General features: G+C 53.6%; 7 protein-coding genes across 7 annotated transcripts; 3 read left to right on the top strand and 4 right to left on the bottom strand.

Moving 5' to 3' along the window:
• Window positions 1-1,078: 1,078 nt before the first annotated feature.
• On the bottom strand, window positions 1,079-2,500 carry B0H65DRAFT_126724 (uncharacterized protein). Its single transcript, XM_062820751.1, has 3 exons — window positions 1,973-2,500; window positions 1,691-1,903; window positions 1,079-1,628 (listed from the first exon to the last, which is right to left on the bottom strand). The coding sequence occupies exons 1-3, from the start codon at window positions 2,137-2,139 to the stop codon at window positions 1,151-1,153; spliced, it is 858 nt and encodes a 285-aa protein (XP_062684892.1). The 5' UTR covers window positions 2,140-2,500; the 3' UTR covers window positions 1,079-1,150.
• A 200-nt stretch (window positions 2,501-2,700) lies between these two features.
• B0H65DRAFT_126730 (ribosomal protein S5 domain 2-type protein) lies at window positions 2,701-4,260 on the top strand. Its single transcript, XM_062820752.1, has one exon. The coding sequence runs from the start codon at window positions 3,101-3,103 to the stop codon at window positions 4,007-4,009; it is 909 nt and encodes a 302-aa protein (XP_062684891.1). The 5' UTR covers window positions 2,701-3,100; the 3' UTR covers window positions 4,010-4,260.
• Window positions 4,261-4,511: 251 nt separating this feature from the next.
• Window positions 4,512-5,907, bottom strand: B0H65DRAFT_420599 (uncharacterized protein; the record flags this gene model as incomplete). The annotated part of the gene is made up of 2 exons (XM_062824289.1): window positions 4,512-5,801; window positions 5,884-5,907. 2 exons carry the CDS (start codon window positions 5,905-5,907, stop codon window positions 4,512-4,514), a joined length of 1,314 nt encoding a protein of 437 aa, XP_062684890.1.
• A 2,952-nt stretch (window positions 5,908-8,859) lies between these two features.
• On the bottom strand, window positions 8,860-10,815 carry B0H65DRAFT_126706 (methyltransferase domain-containing protein). Its single transcript, XM_062820750.1, has one exon. The coding sequence runs from the start codon at window positions 10,744-10,746 to the stop codon at window positions 8,947-8,949; it is 1,800 nt and encodes a 599-aa protein (XP_062684889.1). The 5' UTR covers window positions 10,747-10,815; the 3' UTR covers window positions 8,860-8,946.
• A 299-nt stretch (window positions 10,816-11,114) lies between these two features.
• Window positions 11,115-11,617, top strand: B0H65DRAFT_440461 (putative ribosomal protein S13; the record flags this gene model as incomplete). Its single annotated transcript, XM_062825477.1, has 3 exons — window positions 11,115-11,117; window positions 11,180-11,224; window positions 11,306-11,617. The coding sequence occupies 3 exons, from the start codon at window positions 11,115-11,117 to the stop codon at window positions 11,615-11,617; spliced, it is 360 nt and encodes a 119-aa protein (XP_062684888.1).
• A 339-nt stretch (window positions 11,618-11,956) lies between these two features.
• Window positions 11,957-13,974, bottom strand: B0H65DRAFT_126702 (membrane dipeptidase-domain-containing protein). Its single transcript, XM_062820749.1, has 3 exons — window positions 13,408-13,974; window positions 13,142-13,354; window positions 11,957-13,059 (listed from the first exon to the last, which is right to left on the bottom strand). Exons 1-3 carry the CDS (start codon window positions 13,646-13,648, stop codon window positions 12,131-12,133), a joined length of 1,383 nt encoding a protein of 460 aa, XP_062684887.1. The 5' UTR covers window positions 13,649-13,974; the 3' UTR covers window positions 11,957-12,130.
• Window positions 13,975-15,339: 1,365 nt separating this feature from the next.
• B0H65DRAFT_440459 (uncharacterized protein) lies at window positions 15,340-18,198 on the top strand (the record flags this gene model as incomplete). Its single annotated transcript, XM_062825476.1, has 4 exons — window positions 15,340-15,385; window positions 15,462-15,643; window positions 15,722-17,174; window positions 17,237-18,198. 4 exons carry the CDS (start codon window positions 15,340-15,342, stop codon window positions 18,196-18,198), a joined length of 2,643 nt encoding a protein of 880 aa, XP_062684886.1.
• Between the last annotated feature and the right edge of the window lie 872 nt (window positions 18,199-19,070).

The following is a 19,070-nucleotide window of genomic DNA, read 5'->3' as shown; positions in this document are numbered from 1 at the left end:
TGGATGTGCTTGAGGAGCAAATCTTGAAATCAGAAAGGGTTCATATGTGGGTAAGCCCATATTTGATGATATGATCTTAAACATCAATGAGCACATGTCAACACGAAACGAAAAAAAAAAAAAAAAAAAAGGACAAGAGCAACACAAGGAAAGCGAATCGTTAAATGCACAACTCGTGGCCAAGTTGACCATGACTTACCTATAAATCAGCCAACACTCAACGCCAAACGCGCATCCAGTCCAGAAAGCAGACCCGGAATCGAGGTCTATCAGCCGTCAAGGTGTTGTCCTACAGTAGACTCAACACCCAGAGCAGAAATTGCTGTTTGGTTCTGAACGAGAGCATGTAAAAGCCGGGTTTTCTTCGCCGGTGAAACCACAAGGTATTGACTGGCCCGCAGCCCCCCTTTTGGTGATGTAAACAAAGAGAGGAGAGGTTTTGTATGTGGTGTTGCCCAGAGCAATAAGCTTGGCCGCGGCTTTGTTTACTTTTCGTCAGCCCCCACTTCCTCTCAGGGGAACTTTTCTTTTTTGGCTGCAAGCGAATTCTGGAAGGAGGGGAGAATGGCTGATTGTTGAGATGAGTGGACTGGCGCTCTTTTTGCACTCCACTCGGTGGTGGGAGTTGGTTCAAATTTGTTTGCCCGAGACTTGGACGAGCAGGTATCGGACGGCTGCGGCACCGGAGTCCTCGGGGATGTTTGGGAGCCAAGATCACAGAAAGCCGTCCCGTATCCTAGCACTGGATAGAAACTTTTCCAGAGCTGATTTTGGAGAGTTTGAAGCTCCTTCAGTCAGCAATTTCTACGTGGCTGGGTGTCGTCCACTATCAGAGCTTCACCAGCCAAAAGAGAGACAGGGGTGAGCTGCCCACCCCTGACAAAGTCGCGACCCCAGGCTTCGTCCAAATCCAAGCAAACAAAAACCCAAGATCCTGGGCGCATGATTGGTTGCACAGCTACTCCTTGGAAAGCAGCTGGACAGTTTGCTTCTGGTGCAAGGGATGAGAGCAAGGTTTGAGGCTGATGAATAGAGACGGTCAAAGAAAATATGCAAAGGATATCTAACTATAACCAGCTCTCCAAGCCGATGCTGACCAGAAGCAGCAATTCTACATTATTAATACTCTAAACAATCCTCTTTCTACCCTCTATAATATCCTCTTATCAGCGTTCGACGTCCGCCTCGCCGCAACACCTTCACGGCCAGTAACCACGCTGTGGCTCCCAGGCACGGGGTAGTTCTCGAGCGGGTAATCCTTAAAAGCGCCCGAGACCCCCTCGCCGCTTCCATACATCAGATACTGGACGCCAAGGTAGGAGTCGCAGCAGGCCTGGAAGATACCGCAGCCCTTGAAAGACCAGGGGATCTCGCTGGACGAAGTGAAGAACCAGAACATCTTCATGGCGTCCCCGGCCAACCACATGGCCAATACCGACACGCGGAGACCTTTGGACGAGCGAGACTTGTGGTTGACGAGGATCTGGGGGATGGGAAGGGTCGCTTCGATGGAGAGACCGATGTAGCCGATGAGGGAGGAGTAGGACATGTAGAGGGACTCGAAGGGCGAGAGAAGGATCTGGCAGGCGACGAGGCCGGCGAAGAGGTAGAAGACGAATTGCCAGTATCTGTGGTTTTTATGGGTAAGCTTTCACGTCTGATCACAAATGCCACCAACTGGAATACGTACGGCTTGGGCGACTTCCACTGCCAGAAGTTGTATGGACGCTGGTACTCCTCGTCTTGCGCCTTCGCGAAGGGAACAGCGGCGTCACCTCCCCTGGAGGATGGGACAGGGCGGTGGTCCAGCGCGACCTTGAGGAGCACGACTTGGACTCCGACCATGATGAGGGACTGGATGAACAGGGCGGTGTCATACTTGGCTCCGGGATAGTAGAATATCCTGTGAACCTCGGATGTTAGCTGGCGTCGCAAGTCGCAATCCGGGCCTTGGGACTGGGGCGCAACTAACCTGAGCAAAGAGGCAACAAGCATGATCAAGGGAATGTCCAAAGAGAAGCCGGCGCTGGACTTGGCCTTGTGCATGGAGTGCACTTGGTCGCCATAGGAGAGGATGGGCGAGAGGACGAGGAAGAGGGGAGTGATGCTGCCCGAGAGGGCCGTAAGCCACCACCACATTGTGTCGGCGTGTTATAGGTGAAAGGCGTGTGGTAGACGGATCGAGATATGTATGATTAGGACGCGACCGTATATATGTGGTCGCAAAGGCTATATATCGTCGCGCTTCGCGTTGGTGTTGCTATATCCAAAAACGCCTACGACGAAAAAGGGGGCCGAATGGGATCGTGGAGTGCTGACGCGTCTGGTAGTACGGCGCATAGATCTCAGGCCGTATATCGTAATGCCGTCTCTGTACACCCGTGAAAATAAGATTAAAACAAGAATATCACTAAGAAAAGGAGTAACAAAAATGGTTTTGTTGAAAGTTTGATGGTTCACCGATCCGCTGGACTCGAACTCCCGTCGGCGTCGAAGACCTGCAAGGTCCAAGGCGGGAGCCCGAAACGTGGGGACTCTTCGGCCCCTGGAGACAGGAAAATTGGAACCAATTGGCGTCGATCTCGGACGGGGACTGGAACGCGATTGGCGATGTGGACCTGTCATTGGTGATTGGTAGAGTCAGTCTATTTCAGGTACCTGACTTGTTGTATACCACCTTTCTTCACAATGTTCGATGTGGTTGTGTGAGCCGGTAAAACTTCGTCTGAGCATTGACTGTGCATCTCCGGCTGCATATGCGTCTTCGACATTCTTGACAACCAAAAGTCAACAGTTCACATCGACCTCCCGCAGCACAGATGTACCTTGGTCACAGGTCGCTAAGGAACAGAAACCAGGAAGGTACATGGAGATAAGAAAGTGGATCCGCACTTACAGGTACCTACCCCTCCACGCCGTTGTTCTGTAAATATCTCTTGGGACTCACTATTCTGGTAGGCCTCTGACATTAGTAATGGCGTTTGCATCACAACTTCAAAACTCTTTACAATACGGCGATATCGGGCCATTTATATGAGTAGCGAGAGAGAAGATCTTTAACCACATCAAATAAAGCTCGGCGCTCATACGAGACATCACAATGTCCGAACAACTAGCCGACGAGCTCGAAGCCGTCAACTCCATCTACGGCGACGGCACCCTCGTCCCAGCCGACGACTCACCCTCCACTTACATTCTGACACTCCCCGGCGAGATCACCGAATCCACCCTCCGTCTGCAGTTCCCGCCAGCCTACCCCGATGAACCACCCGTCGTTCTCGGCACCCACTCCTCCGGCGAGCACGCTAAGCGCGGCGCCGCCGCTCGGGACCTGGCTCTCTTCCGGGACGCAGTCGGCGAGGTGTACGAACCCGGGCAAGTCTGTCTGTTCGATGCCATTGAGCAAGTGAAGGAACTCCTAACCGCAGTCATCACAGCGGAGAAGGAGGACGACGAGGAGGAGGAGGAGGAGGCAGAAAATGAGAAGAGGGTATCATCATACGATACAGCAGCAGCAGCAGCAACTCATGATGTGCTCTCATCAGATTCACAAACAGGAGGAGGAGACACACTCGGCCCCGAACCCCCCTGGACCCTCTCTGTCCCGTTAATCGAACTCAAATCGACCTTCATCGCCCGCTGCGCGCCCGTCTCCTCCCCGGGGCAGGCGGCGCAGTACCTGCAACACCTGCTGGCGTCGGACAAGCGGGTGCGGGCGGCCACGCACAACATCACGGCGTGGCGGATCCGCGGGCCGAACGGCACGTCGTTCCAGGACTGCGACGACGACGGCGAGACGGCGGCTGGCGGCAGGCTGCTGCATCTGATGCAGCTGATGGACCTGTGGGACACCATGGTTGTGGTGACGCGGTGGTATGGGGGGCAGCTGCTGGGGCCGAGGAGGTTTGCGTTGATCAATGGCGCGGCGAGGGATGCGTTTGTTAGGGCGGGGTTGGTGAAGGAGGAGGAGAACAAGCAGGAGGGGAGGAAGAAGAAGGGTGGGAAATGAATTTGGCTGTGGCGGTGATGGTCGATCGAGGCTGCAAGGGGCTGCTTTGCTCCGTCTTGCTCTAATAACGGAAAGCAAAACGACCTATGGCCGCGAAATTCTTGGGTTGCCTAAATGGATGAAGAGTGTCTATCTTGGTTTCAGGGTCACACAGCTTTGAGTGCTGACAATAACAGCACAGCAAGAAACACCAAGGGCTGACGACCAAATAATCTCCAAAAGGTATTTAGCGGAAATCAAGGTGAATTATTCGCTATATCACAGTCAAAACACCATCCAGCTCCGTACAGCCATGCAACTTTTCCCGAAGATTACAGCCAACGCACAGTTACCCTCCCTCCATCGCGCCGGTTTTTGACGCCATACAATGAGTCGAGATGTGCAAACTTTTGGGCCTTTTCACCATGAACGACCATCCTCAAAGCCGGGGTCCGCCGCGTCAAAGGCCAACCGAAGGGAACGTCCTTCAAAACCACGCATCACATAATGATCACCGTGTCATTCACCCCTGCTTTTTGAGCAATGGCTCCAAGATTCCCAGAGCCGTCACAGCCTGCTCACAAGACAAGATCACCGCGCCGGCCCTCGCCGTCGACAAATACGACAGCTCCGCGCTCTCCTCCATGGACATGTCCTTGACCAACCTCCCGGCAACCCCCGAAACGATGCCCGTTGCCTCGAACGGCAAGTTGACCAGGTCGAGAAAGATGGGCACCAGCGTGCCCTCCGTCGGTCCCACCAGCGAGTCGCCAAACAGGTCCACCAGCGCCTTGTCCAGCAGCAGCGAAGGGGGGTCATCCTGCGCCAGGGTCACGGACAGGAACCGCGGTTGCGACACCAGCGCCGAGATGATGCTCGTGTACAGCTTGGTGTCGACCGTGTCGATCCAGCTGTTTCTCCTCCTGCGCGGGTAGTTACCGCCGCCGTTTGCGTCACCACCACCACCATCCTCGCCGCCATAACCCGTACTATGTCCATGGCCACGTCCACCCTCGCCTCCGCCGCCGCCGTGGATACTCGTCTTCTCCCTCCCCGAGCAATGCACCAGCCTCAGTCCCGGTTCCACAAACGGCACCACGTTCCGCCTCTTGAGCGTCTCAAACGTTTTGAGCTGCAACTCGCCCGCATCCGAAGGCGGCGGCGTAGTCGGCATCATCGGGCTCAACATTCCACTAAGCCCGCCACTTCCACTTGATCCCCTGGTATGATAGCCACCAGCCGTCATAGTCACCGAGCCCCTCCTGGACCCACCATACCCATCGAACCCATTCTCCCCTCCTCCCTCGAGCCCACCATCCTCCTCAACAAACACAAACCCGCCCTTGGCCCTCAACGTCTCCACCACCGCTCTCCGATCCTTCGTCGGCACCAGGAGGAAATCCGAGTAATACGTCGTGATGAAAAAAATCGGGATCCCCGCCAAGGCAAGCGGGCAAGTCAAGTCGACAACGCGCGAGCCGGCGTCCATGCCCGCGCTGATGACTGAAAAAACGGCGTAAGCATCCTTGGAGATGGAGATGGTTTTTGCCTGGTCCTTGGGTAGGCGCGCGATGGCGGGCTCGAAGACGGTGGAGGCCCAGGAGGAGGGGCAGACGATGGAGCATTCGAGGGGGGTGATGGAGATGTTTAGGAAGGTTGTTTCATCTTGGTGGTGGTGGATGGTTGTTGTTGAGGAATCCCTTCCCGGTGGTGATGGTAATGGTTGGCTTGGTGGGAGGAGGATTTGGAGGATGGGTTGGAGGAAGGTTGAGTAGAGGGGGAGGGGGATGTGGATTAGACTCAGGGTTCCATCCTGTTTTTTTTGGGGAGGTAAGGTTAGTGATGCGTTGTGAGGTGAGAGTGGTATAAGGAAAGGGGAATTGGGGTGTAGTTACCAGGAAGGTTATTTGTGCGTTCATAGCAGTGAGAGTTTGTTGATGGCTCCCCGTAATTTGAGACTCGTTGATAATCCCAGCAGAAGACCTCGTCTTGGTGGTTTATCGGGTAAAGAAAGCTACACTTTTGTCTCCTTGTTCTCCTTTGAATATCAAATGATGTTGATTGTCGAAGGAGTGATGAATGAGGTGATCAAGGTGTGACCTTGTGACGTCTCGAAAAGAGGAGTTGAGTTGTAAACAGTTTTGGAGTAACACGTGGGTAAGGTGAAAGTGAGTTGCGTTTTGAGGGGTCCTCTAGTCCTTTAGGTACTGTAGGTGACTGTTCCGACTGCCGATCTGTTCCGTACAAGCCAATGCAGTTCGTCACGTCACAATGTGATTGAATCGATTGTCGATCCGGAAAGATAGGAGATAGATAGGAGAATTTGGTAGGTAGATAGCTTTGTTGAAATAGTGTAGGCTCGGTCGGTCTGAAGGAACAAAAGCACCGAGGAGACGAGCGAGATGGTAGGAAACTAAATGGGTGGGGTATCCTGAAAGTATATAAGATAGGGGAGATTGTGGAAGTGGACTGAATGATGGATGAGTCAAAGTCGTCAAGGATAAGGGTACCTATTAAAGAAATTTCAGGTGGATGGGAGAAAGTTAAAAGTGAAAGAATCAAGGGAAATGATATGATGGGGATATCGGAAACAAATGAAAGTTCGTCAAAGTGATGACCTGAATGGAAGAGGAGTGAGCGTGTGACTTGCTTCTCCAGTTCCACTTCCTTTGGTTCTCCAACTGCTGCTGTCTGCTTGCTCTCTTTGAGATAAAAGCTTGGCGGGGGAGACAGGACCCGACCCGAGATCGGTGGGGGAGGGAAGGTGGGATGCACTGGACGGAGGGACCGTTCGCGTCTGATAAGGTAGAGGTACCTGTGATTGTGCTGTAAGCCGGGGGGGCTGCAAGTGGAGGAGTTGTCGTGTTCGAGAACCTCTTTGGCCAACTTCCAAAATAGTTAGTCTCAAACAGCTGGGCGACTACCCTAGAGACTAGAAGATGAAGTTCACCTGCATATGATGATGCATGCGATGCAGTATTTAGTGCTATGGGCCATCGATGCTATTGAATGCAAGCCAGAGAGATGCGAGCCCCTGATTTAATATTTGGAATGGTCACCGGGTTGCATACCCAGGGGTTGACGATAGTGTAGTGCAATTGCAAACGTTGTGTCCAGTGCAGGCTCCAGGTTTGTGGTGGGGGTACCGGTCGGTTCCGACAAACACCCAGACAAGAAAATGTCAAAAAAAAAAAAAAAAAAAAAAAAAAAAAAAAAAAACCGAAGCCGGTGAACAATGTCTTTCTACGTACGACAACCAGGTAATTTCAGATGAGGTGCATCATCCACCTCCATGCTTGCGCAGCTGCAGGTAAACGCGGGCGCTTGTCATGTCACCTCGGGTACATCTAGCGTTCGATCCCACGAGCCTAGAACCTAAAACACTCGACGACATCTGTCTCACTTTGCTTTCTTGTAGACGGATGTTGACTTCGGTGTCTACCCTCTGCAGCTGTTGTTTGGCTACACTGAAATTTGAACCTCACTCAGATTCGAATCATCACCAAGCACGTCATGAAGCAGCAGAAAGTGTGGGGGAGCGAGAACAGCCGCCCGCTCTGTACCTATACATACACATAGGTATGCAACTTGTCCCAAATCGACCATCACACTGACCGAGCGACCGACCTGTGAGCCGCCGTGATGAATCTCGAAAGATATGAATGGCAATTTGACCGGCGTGGAGAAGAGAGAAGAAAAGGATCTGATTCGTTCTGTTCGTTCTGCTCCTTCTGCTCGTCTGGGGAGGTCTCAGAAACGTGTGGGGGAAATCTCTCTTGTGGCGCAAAAAAGATAGATCAAGTCCCGAAGCGTGAACCCCCCTTGACCCCTTCCTTCCTTTTTTTGCTCGCCATTCAGCCTGGATCGGATCGGATCGCTGCTGCAAAGACGACGGCGACGACCAGTAGGAGAAGTGTGATGTCGATTTTGTTAGAGAGACGAACAGTGTGTGTTGATGATGGATGGATGCTGTGCAGCGCGAGAAAGTTGTTGCCAGGTCCTGTCTGGTCCTTCATTGCGCGTGAGATGGAGGGAAAGAGATCTATCAGTTTTCTTAAACGAAACTGCTGAGGCAAAGGGGCTTGTAGAGGCAGATACAATCCCCGCATGTCGGTCATCTTCAGAAACAGCCTTCACCTGATAGTTTCCCTTCCAGTTACACACCGGTCATCTCGAAAAAAACGGCACGTCAGAAGCCACACCGAGAACTTGGGTTCGCCTTTGTGTGACTAGAGATAACGCAGCAAAGAACGCCCTGTTTCAAAAGCTTGTTGGTTCCCGTATGATTGGCCAAAAGAGCTTACTGTATGTTCCGGTTTGCTCTGCTTTTGGCATATGTTCCTGGTTGACAGGTCGAGGTACCCGGGCTTGTGCCACCCGGAAGAGAAGGGTTGAACACCGATTATCGGCCCGAGTTTAACTTTTAGTTTGTCTGGTGGCAGCGGCTGTCTGTGAACATATTATCGAGAAAATGTGAGCGGTTGAGAGATGCGGCATACCAAGACCACATCTGATGGTCATCGGAATGTCGAGTCTTCTTGTTCAGCTCAACATGCAACGGCAGACTGCAAGAAGGCTACAGAGCTCTCCGATCCAGGTGTATGCTGCAGCGTGGAACAGATCGCCTCAACCTATTGCGACATGCTGAACGGCAGTTCCCTATCGAAGAAGAATGCGGCCACTAGCCGGACCGAAGGCGTGCAGAGGTTCGAAACGACAGTCCTGCAACTCTCTCCATTTGCGGAATACCCCCTTGATAGATCGACAGGCAAAGGGGATAGATAACCTGGATGGACACAGGATAGGTATATCAGGTCTACAAGTCAAATGTCGTGCAACACCCCGCAATATCCCAGGGGTACAATATCCGAGGGAATGCTGTATGTGCGTGAAAGAAAGAGGTGGCTGGGGAAGAGGAGGCACTCATCCGACATCGTTTTATTTCTTACACATCTTCTTTATTTCTTGATACCAACGACGACGAGGTTCCGGGGGCTCTGGCCATAGTCAAACACCGTCTCCACCCAGCAGTCGCGCACGATATCGGACTGCTCCTTGAGGAACAGGTACCGATCGGTCACGATAAGGGACTCGACAACGCACGCGCTGAAGGCCATCAAGCTCCAGATGGCGCTGAGCTCCCTCTTGCGGGGCAGGTACGCGGCCTCGTACTTGGCAATCTCCTCGTCGGTGATGTCGCTCAGCTTCTCACGGACGATCTGGCTGTACTGGCTGAAGTCCGTGTTGGTCGTCAGCTTCGTGATCGCTCCGCGGACGTACGCGCTGAAGGAGGTGTAGCATTGCTTCCTAAGTGAGCCGATTACGACCGGGTTGGTGCTGAAGTTGAACGGGCTCTCGTTGCCCTCCTCGCCCTCGCCCTCGCTGGGCCCGTGGTAAACCTTGGAAATGACACCCTTGTCTAGGAATATCCTTTGCAAGACAGCGCGGTAGAAGTGGCGGGTGAAGAAGGCATCGCTCTCCTTGTCCGTCCAGTTCCCGGGAGCTTGACAGGCCATCATACGGGCTGTGATGTTGAGTCTGATGCCTTGGTCATTGTAGGTGGAGACTTTCTCACTCATGGGGAAACCCTGGGGATCCCGTCTCTCGGATTCCCTCACCACACGAGCATTCAATGGCTGAAGGGTTGGCCGACTGAAGCAAGGCTTGAAAGTCGGAGGCCCCAGCTTCTCGGTGAGAAGATTGTAGCAGCAACCCACGATTGCGACGGCGTGGATGGACGAGTTGAGAACCATGGACCGGATGCCGTAGTGAGAGAGGTTGCCACATGAGTGAATGGATACGGCCATCATGCTGAGGTCATCCTCGCTGTGGGTTTCCGTGTACTCCAGCTGGGAGATTACAGGCGCCAAGTCAGCATCTCCCAGCTTAGCGACGACGTATTCAATGCTGCCCTTTCCTTCCTCCCGCGCGTACGTAGCCTGAAGCTCCTTTCTCGATCGTAGGTCAATAGTGGCAATATCCTCGTCTGCCACACCCAATGCCTTTGCGGCGCGCTTCAACGCTTCTTCATCGTTGGCTTCTGACGGGTCTACGCTTTCCATTATGCGATGGTAGAGCTTCTTGTTGCGTATCCTCTTCTCCCGCTCAGCCAGACCGGATAGGATATCGAGATCCTTGGCGCCTGCTGTGTTGGCCTCCTTGCTCTCCACGGCAACAATATGCCTGTTGTACGGAGGACTCGCCAGAGCGCGGCCTAGATAATTCTGGCCACTGCCAAAGTCTACCAAGTGCGTCAGTTCCTTTCCCCTAGCCCGAGCGACGTCCTCAGAGAGCCTGTCGATGTATCCCGAAAAGTGAGTGACTTCGTGTACTTTCTTGGTGTTCATGCCCAGAGCCACCTGCCGAGGAAGAACCGGTAGCTTTGGCTTGCTTGGCTGGAAGGAGCGGCGCAAAGAAAGTTTCCTGATGTCCTTGACATACTGAACCAGCGTCTCCGGAGGCTGTCCGGGGCCAGTTTGCGTGGCAAGTGCGTCGAGATCATCTCTCATCAAGAAATCCAAAAGAACCATGGGCTCAGTCTGTACAAGGTAGTCCTGCCATTCCTTAGGCACCGCCGAGACGAAGAGGCCGGGCTCGCTGGTGAAGAAGTCAAGGATGTGAACACCACCACAGAGAAACTGGAAAAGGTGTGAGTTGGTCGCAAAGTCCAGCAGGCTGTCGACATATTCGTCCGCAGATGAAAAATCATCCGAGTATGGAAGAGGCTTTTCCGGCCTCGCAGTGAAGTCGACCGTCATGATTTGTTTTGGTTGGGATTATGGCGAGTGGTTGTTCATCTGCATTTGGCACATCGCCATGAAATTTTGGCTTTCTTTTCACAAGACTCATACGGTAAAGTGTTTACAGAGGTACATTGCGCTTGGTAACTTTTGAATTGTCAGCTGGCAAGGACTTTCTGCCAGCTGTTAAGGTCACCCAATGCTCCGCTGCGGATTTTCACCGGCCAATGCGGACGGCCCCACGATCCGTCGCCTGCCCGGCAAGCCTGCACGCCCGGGTTCCATATCGCGAGCTGCAGTCCGTTGCTGGAGAGTCGAGACTCCTCCGCGATTCCTGAACCGAGTTATGCCCATTGCGACAAGGTGACTTATCGTCGGCTAACAAGATGGTACCTACGGCCGCTACGATTTCTCCGAATACTGTCCAAGAGTTCTAACATTCCATCACTAGGTGTTCATCCTGGGAGTCAACTTCAATGAGCACAAGCTCGTCCAGGTGCGCCCTCCTCCTCCTCGTCCTTGCACTCCCGCGATCTCGAAGAACCACCCCGGTTAACCCTCACCTCCCAAACCACAGAAAGCTCTCGAGAGCTTCTACGGCCTAGGCCAGCAGGCCTCTGCCCGCATTCTGGCCAAATACTCGATCCACCCGCGCGCCAAGATGGGCACCCTCCCGCCCAAGATCGTCACTGCCCTGACGGCCGAACTGTCGACCATGACGATCGAGAACGACGCCCGTAGGCTGGTGCTGGACAACATCAAGCGTCTCCGTGACATGGGTACCTACCGCGGTCGTCGTCATGCCATGGGTCTGCCCGTGCGCGGTCAGCAGACGAGGAACCAGATCGCCAACGCCAGGAAGCTCAACAAGATTGAGCGCCACGGTTAAGCGAGTCCCGGTCGGTGACGGTGACGGTGACAGGAGTGTTGGAGAATACCATGACGTCTGGATACACCTGGAGCAGGTTTTTTTTACTCGACACTTGCTTCGATGGTCGGGCCGTGGGATCAAATGCAGGGACAGAGAGGAAGGAGTTGCGCCTGACCTGGCTTAGCCGGGTGTCGACGAGCTTTTAGGGCAGGCAAACAGGCAGACTCGGTGTACGATACGTCAAGCCAGAGCGAAACCACGCTGAGATGCGAGAGGAATTGGCGCGGCGTTGTAGGACAATTTATCGGATCAAGACAACAAGGGCAACTTTTTTTTTTTTTTTCGACTACCGTGTTCGGATGATGATAGTCATCTATGATACCCAATTCTCCAGTATACATCAGATGCCAGCCAGGTCTTGTATCTATATACAAGCCCCTCCAGAACCTTGAGGCTAATATCACAGCTATATTGCAACTAAAGGTCTACCCAAACACCTTGACCTCTGCCACATGCCGCCCATTCAGATGTCTACTCTTTCAACTTACGCAGATCATCTTCAAGAGCCGGCTCACCAGCAGCCTGCATCTCAGCCGCCACAAGCTCAACATCCCTCCAAACGCGGAGGATGTTACCGCCCACAACCTTGCTGGCATCCGCATCACTGACACCGCGTCTAAGCAGCTCGGCCACCAAATCGGGATAGCGCGAGACATCCTCCAGCCCCTTCGGGACTACCGGAATTCCATCGAAATCGCTGCCCAGACCGACATGATCATACCCAATCAGCTCGCCAATGTGAATGATATGCTCAGCCACATGCTCCAAAGTCGAGTTCGCCGGGTAAAAATCCGGCAGGCCATCCTCCCGATCCGGCGCCGCCACGCACGAGATAAAGTCTGGCGAGAAGTTGACCATAACCAGCGAGTTCCGCTCCTTGACCAGATGCAGGACGTCATCCGGTACGTTGCGCGGGTGCGGGCACAGCGCGTAGGCGCTCGAGTGGCTGAAGATGACGGGGGCCCTGCTGCCGTTCCATTTTTTATCCGGCGAACCGCCGAGGACGTCCTTCATGGTGTCGACGCTGGTGTGGGCCAGGTCCACGATCATGCCGATCCGGTTCATCTCGTTGACGAGCAGCTGGCCGGCGGGGCTGACGCCGCCCCAGAAGGAGGGGGCTTTCTGGAACGGGTTTCCCTGGAGGGCCGCGTCGGCGTACTTGTTGCCGCAGTTGTGGGTCAAGGTCGCGTAGCGGACGCCCAGGGCGTGGTAGCGCCGCAGCGTGGCGGCCGAGTTGCCGATCTGGTGCAGGCCTTCGATGCCCATGGGCGAGATCAGCTGGTTGTGGTGCTTCCAGGCCTTGTAGGCGGCTTTGCTGGAGACTGCCGGCCCGAGGTCCTCGGGGTAGGCGGCTTTGAGGCGGTCGACTAGGTCGATCTGTTGGAGGGTAGCCTGGACGGCTGTATGTTGGGGAAGGGATAATGTCAGATTCTTTTCTCTTTGTATGCTATGCAGTAAGGCTGAAAGAAGGGTTGAACCAACCGGGCAGATAGTTTTGGTCAGAGAAATCGGAGCCATTGGCAGGACAGGGCCAGAACAAGCTCCAGAAGGCCCCTCCGTTCATGCCGGCTCTCAGGCGTGCAAGGTCGACATGACCGGGAAGCGTGCCGTCTTCCCAGCCGGTGGTGAAGTTCTTGTCATTGATGTGGTTGTTGAAGTCGGCTCGCAGCAGGATTGGCAGGTCATTGTGTCCATCTAGACCCTTTGTTAGTATTTGGTGTATCTGGGATAACAGGTTTTGGTCATACCGATCAAGGGAGTGTGTTTAAGGATACGCTTCACGCGTTTTTCAATGCTCTTCTCACTCGAGGAACCCGACAGGCAACCCGACATGCCATAGCTAGCGGGTTGGACGAGAAGGTGAAGCAACAAAAGAGATATAATCACGGCGCCCCAGAACTTGCGGCCAACTCCTCGCCGTTGGCGCGTGTTGGGGGCGGATAAGCGCTCAATATCATCCCCGACATCGCGGGGCTTTTCTTCTTTCATCTTGTCAAGGACGACTGTTTCATCAACGGTATGGTTGAAAGCAATGAATGAGGGAAAAGGGAAAAGAGATGAGTGAGTAGAGTACTCGTCAGGTGATGTGTTGTCGTTGAAGGATTAGAAATCGCCTAAAGCTTAGCGGGGTTACTTCATCTTAGTTGATACGAGCCATTGTCATGTCATCGATAACGCGACCTGGAATTGCATACGCGTCTTCAGTTAGATGCAAAATAAGCGTGTATACCACTGCGTCCCAAGTGACTATATCTAGAATCCAAGTCAAGGCAAGAATCAAGAATCCTTGGTGTTTAGGTAGAAAGAGTAATGAAGACTTGCGCAACGACGTCGAGCTCGTTCAGATGTAGGGTATCTTGGCGTCATATGTGGACACTTTAAAGTACAGAATCCATGACTGACCACAGCCTTCAGTCCCTCCATCTCCCCTCCAAATAAAAGACAAACCCGAAGCACAATCCTCAACCGTTCATATTCTGTCTCTCATCAGTGATCTTAACCCTGCTGACGCCGAAGCTGCCCGATGGTGATGCTTACTCTGGACATCCAACGAGAAGAGTCTTGGCACATTCGAGGAGGAACATTAACAGTGGGGTTCACAGCCGAAGTCTCAGCCAGTCCAGCACTATCCGCAGACCATCTTCAACTTTCCAGAAAACAAGCACGGGAAATCTAGGATCCATATCAAGACCCCTCGACCCCTACACGAGGACGTTGAGGTTACCTATTTTAGGGCGTACATGTACATACCTCACGTGTGGACCTGGCTGTCTTCCTTCTGACGCTGCCCCTCCAATGAAACTTGGAACTGGATGAGACTTGGCTGCCCGACGACACCCACCGTGACACCTTCCAGTGGACACCGTCCTGCACCTCCACTTGCACTTCGGCCTGCCCGCACCAACACCTGCAAGCGCAACCATTCCGTCCTGCCTTCCACCTACTTGTACGTATTCTGAGTGCATCCAGAAGAAGTTTGTGTGTTGCCCCTGTTTCACGAATGCCAGTTCGTCCCTTCTGCTCACTGCCATTTCACACTCCTTCGTTGTGTTCTTCCACTTTGCTTCTCCTTCCCCCAGTGTCTCTTCAACTTCTTTTCACTTTGACACTTTAGCAGGCCATTTTGCTCTTGTATCCGATTCTTTGTTCCTAGTTCCGTCGGCGACTACCGCCAACTTCATTCTCATCACTACCTACCCAGTCTACTATCCAGATAGTGATTCCGACCCATATCCGGCTACTAGTTGGATCCCACGACAAGGAGACCGGCATTCGAGCTCCGTTGAGAGACCCCCGCTGCTGTCACGGTGCCTGCGTCGTCTCCATCCCCGGCCACTCGGCGGCGCTGCGCCCCCCCTTTAATCCCAGACCCGCCAAGCCTACCCACCTTCCCGCCGCCTAGTTCAACTGTCGAGAACCGCCCCGGACCGACTTGGACTACCCTGACGGATCGTATACCGTATTCACCGGCCTCTCCTCAATCAGAACTAGGCGAGGATTATCAGCCGGGATCCTGCTTGCCTCACCCAGCCTCACTCCAGTGTAGCGTGCCGACCAAAACTCTCGCTGCCCCTGCTGCCACAAGTTTTACCACATCCCGCTGTTAATTCATCCCAACATCATCGTCTCACCTACATACCACCGACACACCCTATCGAGCGATAGCCCTCCTCACCACAATGCCGGGCTTCGCGGACTCCTTCTGGTCCAACGACTACGCCGCAGGTAAGTAGTTTGGCTGTCCCCAGTAAATCCGCTGACTATCCGTCGTTGTCGGCCGTGCTGACGCACATGTGCTCAGGCCTCGGGGTCCTGTTTGGCAAGCTCCAGCAAGGCGTGGTCGAAAACCGCCAACTCCTGACCGTCGCTCGCATGCGCGCCGAAGCCGAAGACGTATATGGTCAGCGTCTATCCGAAATTGCCCCTGCTGTTGACAAGATCCCAAATGGCTTCAACCGCGACGATGGCGCAAGCGTGCGCAAGGTACGAATCAATCACATGCCGGCAAAGACCAGGCTTCGTCTTGGCCGAGATAGCTTTGACTAACTTATTCCCCGCCAGGCTTATGAAGGTGTGCGGACCGAGATGGAGGACGCCTCCAAGAACCACAAAAAGATTGCGCAAAACATTCGAGACCTAGTTGTGAACCCCTTTACTCGCTGGTGCGACGCCCACGAATCTCGGCTACAAAACTCGCAGGAAGAGCTCCAGGCAAAGATCAAGGCCCACGACAAACAAGCCGAAGTTGTCAAGAAGCTGCGCAGCAACTATTTCAACAAGTGCCGCCTGGTAGAGGATCTCGAGGAAGAAAACAAGTTGGCCTTCCAAGACCCCGAATCGGCAGCGAGCCCGAAGCCCAAGCAGCCAATTCCCGAAATCAAGGTTGAGCCCGAGGAGGAGGAAGATGACGACCCGTACGAGATTGGCGATGAGACCTATTCGCCTGACCAGATCAAGAAGATGCTCGCCCACATGCTCAACAACATCAAGATAGGCGAAACCAAGGTCCCAATCCTAGGAACGTACCAGAACACATCGGCTGGTGCGGATATTGTCGAATACTTGCAGCGGCATATGGGCACCACGAGTATCAGTCACGCTGAGAGAATCGGCCAGGATCTTGTCACCCACGGTTTTCTGCGTCTGATCGGTAATGTCGGAAACACTTTCGCCAACAGTTCCAGGATGTTCTACCAATGGCGCCCTCAGGCGTTCAAGCTGGCCGGTGTTCCGGAAAAGAAGGCCCCCGTTAGCCGAACATTCTCGATGCCCCTATCCAACGGATCCGAAGGAAGCGACTCGCCAGTTGTCGGTGCCGTGAGCGAGTACCTTGCCAACTGGAACATCCCCGGCGTCAACAATGGGCGCCCCAACGAGACTCCGTCTGAGCGCATGCGCCGCGAGGCCAGAGAGGCGGATGAGAAGTACAAGGCTGCGGTCCAGAAGTTGGATGAGATGCGCTGTGAGCTCGAGGAGGCTATCTTTCTGCACCTCAAGTTCCTCGAGCGTTGCGAGCTTGACAGGCTCAAGGCTATCAAGACCGTGGTGTTGGACTTTTCTGGTACCATCAGCAACGTCATTCCCAGTCTGCAATCTACTGTAGACAACATGATGCTTTATCAGGAGACCGTCCAGCCGCTGGGCGACCTCCGTTACCTGCTGGAGAACTATCGGACTGGCAGCTTTGTCCCCAAGGTTGTGACCTACGAGAACTACTACAACAAAGTCGATGAGCAAACATTTGGTGTTGATCTCGAGGCCCGTGCTCGGGCGGATAAGAAGCGGGTGCCGATCATTGTCACTACCTTGCTCACGTATCTGGATCATCATTACCCGGATCTCGAGGGCGATGAGGCTCGTCGTGGGGTATGGCTTCATGAAGTCTCCCTCAAGGACACTCACAAACTGCGCGCCAAAGTCAACAATGGAAAGCCTCCTTCGCTGGAAGTCTTCTCCGAATTTGATGTTCCCACTGTCGCCAGTCTGTTGAAGCTCTACCTACTCGAACTCCCTGGTATGTTTTGCACCATAATCCGCTGGAATATTGGTATCGCCTTACTGACACTGACGTATTAGATTCCTTGGTATCCTCTCATGTCTACGAAATCATCCGAACCATTTATAACACAACACAAGACAGCAGCGAAGACGCCCGTATCCCTGTTCTCCAGCAGACTCTGTCGCAGCTACGCCTCACCAACATTGCTACCCTCGATGCTTGCATGAACCACTTTACCCGCTTGATCGAGCTCACTTCTGCCGATGAGGAGTATGTGGCCAAGCTGGCAACTGCCTTGGCGCCATGCATTCTCCGGCCACGTACCGAAACATCACTTACCATGGAGGAGAAGCATGCCTACCGCTTGATTCGCGATCTGTTCGCGCATAAGGATGCGATCTTCAGTGAATTGAAGCGCATGTCCACTCTTGGGGCGTCTGCGTCCATTTCTGGAAACAACAACCCCCGTCCACGCGCAATTTCCACCGACGAGAGCAACCGCAGGGCGCACATGGAGGAGCGAAACCGATTGATTTTGGAGAAGGCCAACGGTAGCAGAAGCAGAGCTACCTCGCCGGCACCGGGATCGCGCGCTCACCGTCGCGACAGGAGCGTTGGCGGACCTGAGACCCGGTTCCCTATCTCTCCCAGCGGTATAATGAGCCCTACTTCTAGCCAGCAGCATGGTAAGAGGGGAAGCTTGGGCCCTGTATTGCCCAAGAGGTCCAGTCTCGAGGTTCCGGATGAGGCTGGTTCAACCTTGAGCCACCCAGCCGATGGAAACCTGAATGGCGCTGCCCCTGCTGAGCCCGGGACGCCCAAGTCCGAGACGGCTGACCCCTTGGCGGATAAGCGTAGCAGCCTAGTAGAGAAGCGCAACAGCCTGGGCCGGAGTGGTGCACGCATCTCGGCCGGCCGTCGCATCCCTGTGATTGCCTCGACGACAGCCGCTTCTCAACAGCCAAGCGGAAGTGAAAAGGAGAACTTGACTGGCGGCCATGCGCCAGTGACGCTTGTGGACGCTCCGATGGATTACTAGAGGCGAAACGTTGGGGCTAGATAGAGGTGGTCGGTTTGGTTGGGTAGCATTGGAAAAGATGGGAACGTGGTAATTATGACTCGAATGATAACTATGACAGTTTTATCCATACCTTTTGACATTTGCTTTCGTTTCCTGAATGTGAATTCGCAGTAGTTATTTCCTCACGACTGGTAAGTTAGCGCCAAGATGATCGGCTAGGTGATGCCATTCACATGTTTCCCGTCTTCAGCCCTATAGGTCTTGGCCAAACCACTGACATCGTAGCAGGTAGCCGCTAAAATTCCTGGTAGGGCCAGTGGAAAGAGGGTCCAAAAAACGGGCACTGGCTGGACGGAAGATGCTCAGCTTGATAGGCAATATCGACAGGGCGGTTTGCAACCCTCCGATATTGCTTGACGGTTTCACACCGAAACCGCACTTTTCCGTACTGCACATCGGGCTTGTTGGATGTTTTCGGCGCAGAGTCATCGAAATGCTATTGTCAAAAGTGCATGTTCGGTGAGGAAGGACAAGCCAATGCGGGTTTCCACGTTTGTTTCGTACAGGTACATACCTACAGGTAGCTTCCACTTTGCGTGCTGGAGGAGGGAGGCTCTTATGCCCAAGGTCCAAAGAAGAGGCGCCATGGACACATTCACTTGCCTCCAGCTAGAGAGCTAGACTGACAAGGCCAAGAAGAAACTTAACACACACACACCATGACGACTGAGTACTTCCTTCCTGATCTATAAAAAACATATTACAAGTGGAATCTTTCCTAAGGCCTAGATGTTGTACAGTCCAATACTGGTTTGTTTGTTAGCTCGAGACCTCTGGTCAACTTCCCTAGGCCTTTTCATGCTGTGGATATGCTTTTTCCAAAATAAAAT

Source organism: Neurospora tetraspora (genome assembly GCF_033439725.1).
Source record: "Neurospora tetraspora strain CBS 560.94 chromosome Unknown B0H65scaffold_2, whole genome shotgun sequence".
NCBI lineage: Eukaryota > Fungi > Ascomycota > Sordariomycetes > Sordariales > Sordariaceae > Neurospora > Neurospora tetraspora.
The sequence above is the reverse complement of the archived record's forward strand: the minus strand, read 5'-3'. Positions and strand labels throughout refer to the sequence as shown.